This window comes from Taudactylus pleione, unplaced genomic scaffold (assembly GCF_031769625.1).
Source record: "Taudactylus pleione unplaced genomic scaffold, aTauple2 ptg000021l, whole genome shotgun sequence".
In the NCBI taxonomy this organism is placed as follows: Eukaryota; Metazoa; Chordata; class Amphibia; order Anura; family Myobatrachidae; genus Taudactylus; species Taudactylus pleione.
In genome coordinates, this window is record NW_028284423.1 from 10,632,719 (window position 1) to 10,645,511 (window position 12,793).

The 12,793-nt window shown below is 43.2% G+C and overlaps 1 protein-coding gene across 2 annotated transcripts in view; it reads left to right on the forward strand.

Moving 5' to 3' along the window:
- The first annotated feature begins 663 nt into the window (after positions 1–663).
- The window catches only part of PALLD (palladin, cytoskeletal associated protein), a 405,467-nt gene continuing 393,337 nt past the window's right edge, over positions 664–12,793 (forward strand). For both annotated transcript variants that reach the window (XM_088448442.1, XM_088448443.1), the window contains exons 1-2: positions 664–751; positions 1,371–2,394. In XM_088448442.1, the coding sequence (XP_088304568.1) occupies positions 1,385–2,394 (1,010 nt within the window). In that variant the 5' untranslated portion in view covers positions 664–751; positions 1,371–1,384. The remainder of the gene's footprint in view (positions 752–1,370; positions 2,395–12,793) is intronic.

Below are 12,793 nucleotides of genomic sequence, written 5' to 3' on the forward strand. Positions count from 1 at the left end.
TGGAACAGGGCATGAAGCCTCCTTGAAAGAGCAGGAAGACTGTAGTCTGCACAATAGTGCTTTCCTCTTTCAACACTTTGAAGGTCAGTACAGTTGTAAATTAGTCTTTTAAGCCAATGGTAATCAGATTTTTCAATATATCTGAATACTGTGTTTACAACATTATTTTACCACCAGAAAAAAAGACAGCATTACTTTAGGACAATATACAAAAATAAAATTGTCTCCCATCGGATTACCATACCAATCAACACTGATTTGACTAGTAGACCAGATCAACAAGTAAAACAAGTAGAAAGGAGCAAATAAAAATACAACAATTATGACACATACACTATAATGTCCTAAACAAGAACTCCATAATATCACATAGGCTTCTTTTTACTATCTATGCAGTGACATTTATATTTTTTCTGAAAGCCTTTTAGGTAAAGTGAGTAGTAATGCCGATACTCTTCTGGAGATAATAAACTGAAACATACAGTCCCTCCGATATCTGAGAGGCAAGTGTTGGTGAGGTTATTTCAGCAAGGCCCAACAGCTTTTCTCTTGGAATTCCAGATAGCAGTTCACTGAAACATGAGATCAGTTACCAAATATAGTTGACTGGAGGAAGAATGACATGGTCCTGTGGGAACAGATGCAAGTTCCATTCCACATTCACCTCTTGAGTGCTGTGGGGACAAAGCAATACTTAATGTATAGCTGCACATCTCTTTCTCATAATTAAGCGCATTTAGTCAACTCTTAGGTAAGTGCTACTTCTTTATGTCCAAATCATATATCATTATGTCATTACAATTGCAAGTAAAACATATAGTCATGTGTCTTTGTACAGTAAATATAACTGTCATTTTGTAGCACGTTGAAAAGTGAGAGCAATGTTTGTTATTAATGTATAAGCCTATATTTTCAGCTTCATTTCTATATTTCTTTTGGTTTAAAATAATGAAATGCTCATATACAAATATATTACTTAAAATACATATACCTTGTAATTTATTATATGTTTTGACTAATCAAAAACAGCACACCTAAAATTATGTATATAATATTATGCCATAATGTTCTCTCTATGATATTATGGCAAGCTTTATAAAAGAAAGACTGTGATATCTAAGACATGAATGGTTTAATGTTTTCTGTAATTTATATTTACAGTAAAGAATAAGAAGAATCTAATTTCTCATATGTTTAACATAAACAGAAATACATTTGAAAAATGTGATTTATAATATTAAATTGATTATGTTGAGGTTAAGAGCTTTTGTATTGTGAACACAATACATGTGTGCTTATTAGAGAGACATGTTATCCAATAGTTACATTTTAAAACATATTCTGACACTTGCATTTACTTCTTGTACTAGAACAACTTTTTGGGATGGCAAAAAGTGCCGTGGATCAAGCTCTGCCTGTTGCTCATTTGATGAAAGATGTCTACTCCGATGAGAGGAAAACACAAGACTGTCTATCTGAACACATGTCTGAAGCTTCTTCCCATGACTCCTTCTATGATTCTTTGTCAGACTTGCACGGGGAAGCCATTGATGTCCCAGAACTCTCTGCTTTCCTTAGTCAAGAAGAAATGAACAAGAGCCTAGACATTGCACGTGAAGCTTTTTCGGGCCCTCAGTCTGAGATTACAACCCAAGGACATGTTTTGAAGGCATCTCATGCTAACCTACCTGACAGGTCTTTTAAGGAATTAAAAATAAGTAACTCTGCATCAGAAAACTTCAGGAAAAGGGATAATGCACTTAATAAATCAGGAAAAGCCAACGCTTCTAGTAATTCAATGGCTTCAAACGTTCGAGGAATGATATCACCACTTCTAACCACTAGTCCAAGTATAATTCGGACTCTACAAGCCCAAAAAGCTTCCAAACATCAAGGTAAAAGTGGCTTAACCACCGCTCCAATTCCAAAAGCCAGGTCAAAAGCATTTAACAGGGAAGTTGGTGCTCAAAGTGACATGTGTCAAAAGGCAGCTACTTTTATTGAAGAACTCTCTGCGATATTCCGAGAGACTAGTAAAGCAAGAGACAGGCGACCAAATGGAGATTCTTCCTCACCAGATAGTGGCTATCTCTCTCCAAAAAAGGACAAGGTGATTATCATTAATCCCACAATCACTGAAAGTGAAATAGAACCACAGCAAGAAGTAAAAACAATGGAAATGACAATTGTAAAAGATGCAGGGGGGAAATTGGAAACAATAAAGAAACAAACTAAGCAGACTGAAACAGAGAAAACTCACAGTCAGGCCAATAAATCTTATACTCCTCCTTCAGTTGCTCGATTTCTACAGAAGCTTAAAAGTCAAGAAGTGGCTGAGGGGAGTAGAGTGAGTTTGGAATGCAGAGTGACAGGAAACCCCTTGCCAGAAGTTAGGTAAGTGCCTACTCACCTTTAACACCTATATCTATAAACGCCACAGAGAAAGCTGTCAAGATATGCAGCATAAACATTCTTGACAAGAGCGAAGCCAAAGTGTTAATCAAATCTCTACACTTAATAAGGGCCCTATTTATCACAATTGACATCTCAGATGCAGATGTGATAGTATCGCCAGGATTCGCAATGCGATATTTGAATACATCACAAGGATGTATCAAATATCGCATGCAGGAACAGAGCAGAAAGCACTGCACACACACTTTCCAGGGTACGTTTCGCATGCGCTGCTGGCTCTTCTAACAATACCCCCCGCCCCTTCCCGCGCTACCCGCTCTCAGCTTTACACTTAGCTGCCCGGTGATCGGTGCTCCGTTGAGGTCCTCTAGGTCTCCGGTCAGCTGGTCTCTGGGTTCATTCTCTGTGACCCCGGTCAGTTGCTCTTATAGCATAGAGCAACTGACTGGGGTCACAGAGCAGGATCCCCGAGACCACCTGGTCAGAGTCCAGAAGGACTTCACCGATGCACTGATCACCTGTCTGGGGGCAGGTAGGTGTTATTTATTTTTATCTAACTATCTATTTTTTTACACTGTGATCAGCACTGCGGTCTATCAGACACGCAGGCTGATTACAGACACCTACTCCGGGCTGAGCAGGCGATGTTATTATCACAGAGTGTCCCACCCACTCAGTATTTTTTACAATTCAACCTTTGTAAATTTGAAGTAGATCGCATTTCCCATTACAAGTATAGGAAATGTGATCTGCTTACTAAAAATATGCGAATTAAAGGCCTTGGGGTAGTTTTTTTTATGAAAACTGCTTAAAGAGTCCTTTAATACATGTAAGCGAAACTACATTTTAAATTGCATTTAAGAATACAGTATGCCTCAATAGGATGGACTGTAGACTTTACTGGCTAACATCACTCAATATACAGAGCTGTATCATAAAATAGGCAAATGGTGAGCTAATACAGTCCTAAATAGCAAAACCAAAACTCGGACAACTAATAACTAGTGTTTTAGATTGTTACTTAATGGGCGGAATTCAATTGATTCCTGCTCCCATCGCGCCCGACGGAGCTATTCAATTCTTGCTCCTGTCGGGCGCGATCAGCTGCCAGCGCTACATTTCAACTCGCAGCCCCAGGGGGGTGAGAGCTGAAATGTGTGAAAAGTGACATGTTTGGGCGCCCAAACATCACTTTTCGCAATCACGCCCAGCACTTTGGTTGGGTTTAGCTGCTTTACGCGGCTAAACCCGACCACTTTGGGCGCGATCAGCACGGAAATCTGGAACAATTGCATAGCGGCCCGCGATCTCCTGTCAATTTAGATGGGAGATGCAGGCCGCAAAAACAATTGAATTCCGCCCAATAAGTCTAAGTGGCAGGCACAGGAGATATGTTTTGTGTCCTCAATGGAAGAAACACTCCTGCACCATTTTTCAATCCTTACAGTATAGTATGTCTCTGATTTTGTGATGTTGTTCAAAACATATTAAAGGCCACCTGGCCACAGTCTAGCTTCAAAAAGTGCAGACACAATACACAAAAATTCTGCAGGTCATCAGTATCAGTAGTGTCACTAGGTGGATGTGTGTGTGTGGGGGGAGGACCTCACCAGGTGTCACCCCCTGAAGGGGTTACACCAAATACACCAAAATACCTATGAAAGTGTGTAATGCCCAGCTCCCAATCACTGATCAGGGGCCTACAGTGTTGGCAAACCTCTGGGGGCAACCTGGCATCTCTGGGAGTGCTGAACACACGGTCACCCCTGGAGTTATAAAACGGAGCGGGGGGGGGGGCTGCGTAAGGTAACGTCCCCTCCCAATGGGGCCAGCCCCTTTTTGGACAGTGATCTATTGTGCGTATCGGGTTTCACTGGCCTCAGTGACGCCACTGATCAGGATATACTCATAACTTCTATTGTAACAGCAATTAGCAATGCACAAGTAACTAATCTTTTATATTGGTGTTTACTTTTTGTCAATGCTCTACTGTTTTACATATGACTGTTATAGATATAGGATAATATGTATTCTGCAGAACATTATTGTGGCCTATCAGGAATGTGATCATTAAAATAGTGGAGTCTAACGCTTTCCAATAAGTCAATTTTCTTTATCAACATTGAAAACAGGGCATCTTTACTCATTAATTCAGTAAAGGAAACCAGTTTGGCAGGTTTTTAAATAAGATACTGTAATACTGTAGTAGCCTTTATAATCATGTGCCTTTTTCTATGAATTGCTGATCACATAGTAGATTTACTTATCTGGAATTAAATATGGCATGTACAATTCAAGTAGGCGGAGTGGAATGTTATGGTGTTTCAATGACAAGGTCACAAAACTTGTTTCCCTGAAAGTGTAATGTGCGTTATGTTTAAATCAAAATAATAAATTTAAAGGTTTCACAGCTTTCTACATAATATTGTAAGTCGGACTCCTTGGGTGCAGTGTAGTAGGATGTAATGTACTGGTAACCTAGAACCCTCACACTTGTCCAGCGGTAATCATCTTGTTTGCTTGTAAATATAACTTTGGAATATGGAAGCCAATGAGTCGGGGATTTCTCTTCTGCTTTTCAAGAAATTCACAGTGCATAGTTTAAAGGAATTCTTGCAGTGTACTTTGATTTGTCTTCAACAAGACAAGATTAGAAACAATAATGTAGTTTAAGAAGAAGTTATATTTTTAAAGTTATCCTTAAATAGTGTAATTTGAATTAATGTTAAGCAAATATATGGCATTATTCAAATAACACATTCAAATTAGATTCACAGATGCAAAGCCAGTAAAAGTTAATTTGTTAGTGTATTTATGACATACCAAATCCACATTACATTATCTGCACGTTCCATTATTACTATTGGTAGCCTATTGTGTTACAATCATTTACTATATCTGTTTCACTATGCAAATTATGTCGAAAACTAGAATTCTTTTGTGAAGACATGATGTTTGTTTCCCTCAGCAGAAGGTTAGCCATTTATTTGAGAATATAATACAAAAACAATTAAGATAACTTTAACCATTTGTGCTTTTTTTTCAATTTATTTGTGATTATAATCATTCATTTTTACTCTGGCTTCAGTAGTAGGGAAACTTAAAGATTGGAGATGCAGTGCGTTAATAGTTTGAAAGGGGATCCGGTCAAGATCCCAGCAAAGGGGATGTCGGCGCTTAGAATACCGGCGCCGGAATCCCGACACCTGTCAGAATCCCGGCGCCGGCATCCTGACCGACAGTATCCCAAAGGTAAGTACTGGAGTTAGGGGCAGTGTTCGGGCTAGGGTTAGGCACTAGGGGGAGGGTTAGGGTTAGGCATTAAGGGGATAGGGTTAAGTTTGGGAGGAGGTTAGGTTTAGGCACTGGGGAGGGTGGGTTAGGGTGAGGGTTAGGATACCTGCTGACAGGTGTCGGTATCCTAACCCTGTTGAGATGCCTCCATCGAGATTATGACCCCCGGGATCCCGAGCACCAGCATCCCGTACCCAACCCTTTGAAATAATTTTTTCCTAGCATGTTCTGATTTCAATTATATAATTGGATTAATATTCATTGTGCTTTCAAGTATAACCATGCTAGCCTACTTCTTTTATCTCCCCTCCCGGAGAATCCTAGAGAGTAGCTGCAGCTACCTAATTTGGGGCGTAGGGCCAGGCTTTCACACGTTTGTGTCATTTTAGTCCTGCCCCCTCCCTATGAACTATGATTCCCGGTGGGATTATCTCCCCATGCTGCCCACTTCACTAGGAAATGGATAGATAGATAGATAGATAGATAGAATATGTTTGTACAGTATTTACCTATAGCTATGAAAAGATGGATCTGTGATGAAGTAAAACACTAGTAGTAACCTGTGTTAACATTTATCCCCTTCCTGAGGTGAAAAAAATTAATCTCTCAGTGCACTTTGCAGCCACCTGTTACATGACTAGATAATGGCTCAAGGCTGCCAAGTTTCACCACCATGAGCCAAGAATACATGCTGTCTCAAGGTTTATTCACAGAAAGCATGCAAGTCAGCAGCTGCCACAGGATGAACATCACAAAAGTCTTTTGGGGATATGATTATATACACAGGTTCATTATCCTTCATGTAACGGGATTGTGTATCAATTTAAATGCAAGTCACATTTTACTGACTGACCAGCAATGGTGATCTGTAGGCTGAATGTCTCCAAATCATCAGCACAGATTTCTATCTTTAAAAATATGTATAAGCTGGAAGCATTAAGTCCTCCAGACATTGTAACACACATTCAACAGCTGCTGCTTTTGTAAATAGATTTCAGTTACAGCTTAAGAACTGGAGGCCCCAACTGTGACCCTTAAACACCTTCAGAAACTGTATCAAATTCATGACTACTGTATTTACTCCCCCATTTAATAAAATAAATATTTGAAAGAATTTAGAAAATCCTCACTTCAAATTCCACTGTGAAAAAATATCAATTCACTATTTAGTGTGTACCTACTAGAGATAAGCAGTTCAGGTGCCTTGGAATCCGAACCCGCCCAAACATCAGGAATCCGAGTCAATCCGAGGGGCGGCTCGAGTTTTCCGGTCTGACTCAGATTCCACTTCGAGGGAAAATATCATCTCCGCGGCCAGGGGTGTATGTAGGGGTCCGAGCGCCCTTGGCAAAGTAAGGGACTGGCGCCCCCCATATTGTAATTATGGACAGCTCGCTCTGCAAAAGGGGACGTGGTCATGCATTAACTCCCCCAATTAAAATTACGCCACACATTACTGCCCCTTACTCGCATTACACTGCAGCAGTTTGTGAATATGGCGCTGCCAGAGTATGCGCTTTATGCCACACAGAGTCCATTCACTTAGTGCTCCTTATATACATTATGTGACACTGTAGTAGTGCCCCTTATAACACATTATGCCATGCTGTAATTCCCCTTACACATTATGCCATACAGTAATGCCCTTTACACATTATGCCATGCAGTAATGCTCTTTGCACATTATGCGCCACTCTGTAATGCCCATTACACATAATACCACACTGTAATGCCCATTACACTTAATGCCACACACTGTAATGCCCTTTACACATAATGCCACATATTGTAATTCCTTTATACATAGCCAAAATTTGTAATGCCCCTCCCTCCCAGTGACTCACCTCTCCCCCCCTCCAGTGACTCCCCACTCCTTCCTCTCGCCCCTCCAGTGACTCACTTGCTGCTGTACCTCCATGTTCAGGCCGCTCCCCAATGTCCCAGGTCTTCTCAACCCCCCCCCAACGCTCTGTTTCCAAAATGCATTGTGCGACAACGTCGACTTTACGGAGAGTGCCGCACCGGCATTCTGGGACTCGGGAGGCAGTGGGTGGGAGAGTGAGTGGCCAACATGACTCCCCTGCCGCGGTGGTTTCAGATGGTGGGGAGGCGCCGTGCACCGTCTATTTAGATGGCGCGCTGGCGGGGAAACTGCTCCTCTCCTCACTGTAGATGATCATGCATGGCCCAATGTCATGACATCACTGCTGAACTCTGATCCTATTGGTAGTATAGCAGCAGGGGAGGTGGAGCTGGGGAACAAGATGCAGGTCCTCCCGGTCAGGCAGAGGTAATGCGTTTCTGACTGGGCGGGCATTGATTACATTAAAAAACATGGCAGATTGGCAAACTACTATGCGATTCTACCCCTTGGCCATGTGTGGCACTGCTGGGAGGCAGCACCCCTGGCGAGTGCCATCCTGGCCATTGAGTAGATACGCCCCTGCTCGCAGCTTCGGATTCTTGCGGGTTTTCGATTCTATATAGGGCACCTCAGATGGGTCTCGGTGCTATTTCCTTGTCAGGCACACTGCCAGAGCCAGCTCCAGGGATCTGAGCACCCTGTGCCGGCCTGGTATGCTGCGCCCTGCAATCGCGCATGGCGAAGCCGCACGCGACAAAAATTGGGGGTGTGACCTCATCACCATAGGTCACGCCCACGAAGTGAAGTTATTTGGGGCGTGCCCGCGTGGCACACCTCCAAATAATGTCAGGCTGGGGGTAAAGCCCAGCCCTCCATCACTGGCTGGGCTTCCCCCAGCCCTCTCACATCAGTGAATGGATGCCGCGCATGGTGGGGGTCCCCAACCTCCCGATTTGACCACCCGTGGGCCACTTCGGCCCACAGGTGGAACAATGGGATAGTACTGTCCCGCTGAAATCGGGATGTTGGGGAGAGGTGCGCCCTCTATGTGTGGTGCCCCTGTTTGACCGCACTCGTCGAACACCTCTAGAGCCGGCCCTGCATGCTGCTGTATGCTGCACTTTACTCTGCTGTAGAGGCTGTGATGTGTCCAGATTCACAACTGGCTGTGCTTAGTGGATGTGTATAGGGGGTGTACGCTTCTGTATGCTGTGCTGTACTCTGCTGTGTAGGCTGTGTTGTGTCCAGACTCACAAATCACAAGTGGCTGTGCTGCTTAGTCATTGTGTATAGGGGTGCACACTGTTGTATGCTGTGCTGCACTCTGCTGTATAGGCTGTGTTGTGTCCAGACTCACAAGTGGCTGTGCTGCTTAGTCAATATGTATAGGGGGTGTATGCTGCTGTATGCTGTGCTGTACTCTGCTGTATAGGCTGTGCTGTGGCCAGACTCACAAGTGGCTGTGCTTCTTTGTCAATGTGTATAGTGGGTGCATGCTGCTGTATGCTGTGCTGTACTCTGCTGTATAGGCTGTGTTGTATCCAGACTCACAAGTGGCTGTGCTGCTTTGTCAATGTGTATAGTGGGTGCACGCTGCTGTATTCTGTGCTGTACTCTATTGTATAGGCTGTGCTGTGTCCAGACTCTCAAGTGGCTGTGCTGCTTAATCAATGTGTAAAGGGGGTGCACACTGCTGTATGCTGTGCTGTACTCTGCTGTTTTATGTCCATCAGTAAAGACATTCACATGCATATATAAGCCCTGTGACTCCACACAGTTTGAATAGAGCTTCAACATCAACAAATAAAATGGTGAGCTTTGTTCATGTGCATATATAAGCCCTGTGGCTTCAGTCCATGCAGGAATAGAGCTGCAACATCAAGAAAATAAATTAAATAATTGTATTGTTTGTACTCTTTGGTGCGCTTTGTTCAAGTGCATATATAAGCCCTGTGGCTCCAGTCCACTCAGGAATAGAGCTGTGACATAAAAAAAATAAATTAAATAATTGTACTGTTTGGTGCACTTTGTTCACATGCTTAATTCATATATAAGCCCTGTGGCTCCAGTCTATGCAGGAATAGAGCTGCAACATCAAACAAATTAAATAAATAATTGTATTCTTTGTACTGTTTGGTGCACTTGGTTCATGTGCATATATAAGCCCTGTGGCTCCAGTTAATGCAGGAATAGAGCTGACACATAAAAATAATTTTTTTAATAATTGTACTGTTTGGTGCGTTTTGTTCATGTGCATATATAAGCCCTGTGGCTCCAATCCATGCAGAAATAGAGCTGCGAAATAAAAAAAATGAATTAAATAATTGTATTGTTTATATTCTTTGGTGCACTTTGTTCACGTGCAGGCCCACCATGAGTCGTGGCGGGCCCCAGTAATAGGGGGCGTGGCCTAATAGGGGGAGGGTGGCCATGCCCCCTTGCCGAGAGGGAAAAAAAAAAGATTTGCAGGAGCCGCGAAGGGAGGGGGGGCACTCTGAGCCCCCTCAGTCCGGCGCAAAGCCAGGGGGGGCGCGATCAGTGTGATTGCTCCCCCGCATAGGCATAGGAGACTGCTGTGGCTGCTGCTCAGCAGCCACGAGCAGTCTCCAACTGCAGCTCAGCACACGCTGTGTGCTGGGCTGCTGTGAGGGGGGGTGGCGCCAGACCCGGGCCCCTCAGAAAGCCCCAGGCCCGGGTAATCTGTACCCACCCCCTTCCCTCTCGGCGCCCCTGTTCACGTGCATATATAAGCCCTGTGGCTCCAGTCCACTCAGGAATAGAGCTATGACATAAAAAAATAATAATAATAATAATAATTGTATTGTTTTTACCATTTGGTGTACTTTGTTCACGTGCATATATAAGGCAAGCCCTGTTGCTCCAGTCCACGCAGGAATAGAGCTGTGATTTGAAAAAATAATTAAATAATTGTATTGTGTGTACTGTTTAGTGTGCTTTGTTCATGAGCATTTATAATCCATGCAGCGATCTGCAAATTGAAAAATGGATAGCGTTCAGTTTAGAGAAGAGCAAAAAAATACTGTCGCTGCAGCTGCTGCCACCAGTCATGATAATAACGCTAGTCCTTCAACATCATCTACTAAAGCCAATGCTCAAGGGCATAGAGGGTCAAAGTCAGGGCATCTAAAATCAAATAAACAATATACAGTACAGTGCTAAAGTGAAGTGAAAAAAACACATCTAATAAGGGAAAGTGTGGTGCAGAAAAACATAAAATTGCCAACATGGCATTCACCACACACAGTGGCAAGGAAAGACTGAGGCCTTAGCCTTTATTTATGAATGATGATTCTGCAAGTGTCAGTGAGGCATCTTCCTCTCATGACTATGCAAGACCTTATCACTCATCAGGGGACCTGATTCAGACCCGCTCACTAGATGCGATCGCTCGCATCCAGCGTATGCAAATTTGTCAAAGTGACGACATGGGAAGCGATCACTCGCCAAGGCATAAGCACACCCACTTTGGCTGTGCGAGCGATCGCTCTGTGTATGCAGATGCCCATAAGCGTATGTTGAGACGCCCACTAGCGCACGTCATCTCCAGGAAGTGTATTAAAACATTGGTACATCGAGCACCATCGGAAGCTATTGCAGTGCTTGTGGTTGCCTTACCCTGTCGCAAGCACTGCGAGGACTTCAGTGGATAAAACAGGCATGTGACATATACTATGACACTACCTGTTAATTATGCACGCCTTAAAAACAGCGTTGAAACACTGAGGCCTCCTCACCCCCGTTATTAGTGTCCTGCCCCTGTTACCACCCACAAACGGCCTCTTCTGTCACTCATTTCACTGGGCTGTCTTTGCTGGGCGAGCGAGCGGGCTGCGCTCGCACAGAGTAGTTCACGCACGCGCAGAACGAAGTGTGCGCATGCACAAACCATTGGGCCGCTTGCAATCACACAGCGCTAGTGAGCGGGTCTGAATGAGGTCCAGAGTGTAGAAGAGGTGTAAAAAAAATTAAAACCACTAAGGCAGTAGAACAAACTGTCTGTTCAGAAACAGAAATGTCACAAATCCCTGAGGAGAATCTAAGGGCGGTATTCAATTAGTTTCGCACCCAAAATAAGTTTTGCATGCCGGACTTTTTGCCTACATTGCGTATTTTAGCCGCAGAAACTTATCATACACGTACCCGCTATTTGCCATATTCGATTCCAAAAAATGCAAATACAGCGACACGCGAAGTCAGAACAGGCGGAAAGTGGTGTCAGAATCGGGGAAATCATCCTGAACCCCCTCAAAAAGATGCAGAAACATTGCGGATCAATGTAGTAGTACTCGATTAGTCCTAATAAAACTGTTTGGGGCACTTAAGTTCGCACAATTGCCTCTGTCTTTGCTCAAGTGGTGAAGAATCGCATAAAGCAGTATTTGTTGGAGAAAATATGTAGTCCTGTCAAATTTGGGGTACCTGAAAATGGGTGCAAGAAATCTTTTAATGTTTGTAAAGTGAAGTTTTAATAAAAGTGAAATTCCACCCTCATAAAAGCACCTTCAATCGCAAAATGTATTTATTTATTTATTACCAGTTATTTATATAGCGCACACATATTCCGCAGCGCTTTACAGAGAATAGTTGGCCATTCACATCAGTCCCTGCCCCAGTGGAGCTTACAATCTATATATATATATGCAGCACCTTATTTTGCTAGTTTGCAAAGTTGTCCCCCCACTTTGTGCTTATTCGCCATCAAATTCAAAGTACTCTTTTTTGGGGTGCTCTTCAGTTTTTTCCAGGAATTTTAAAGACGCAATCGGCAATATTTTTTTGCGGATCTCGGCTTTTTGCTTCTAATTGAATACAGGCCTAAGTGTGTCCAGGAGTGTGATGTGTGAGCCTGACCTTTCTAATACTGTTGTATCTGCAGCAAAGCAGCCTTTAACCATTTCTGCTCTCTCTGCAAATGTGGGGATAAGCAGCGCAACTATAGCTGATAACATAGAAATTGAGGTTGCCACCAAGGAAGTCCAAGTGGATGAGGGGGATTTTTGTGTAGCTGATGCCAGCGCTAATGAGGATGTTGAGGATGAGATGTTGTTTGTGTATGTCAGGCACCAGTGGAAGCAGCTCTTGGCCATGATAAGAGGAAGGCCATTGTTATGCCTGGGCATAGGACCAACAAATGAACTTATGTGTGGAATTATTTTTACCCAAATCCTGACAACAATTGTCAAACCATCTATAGTGTTT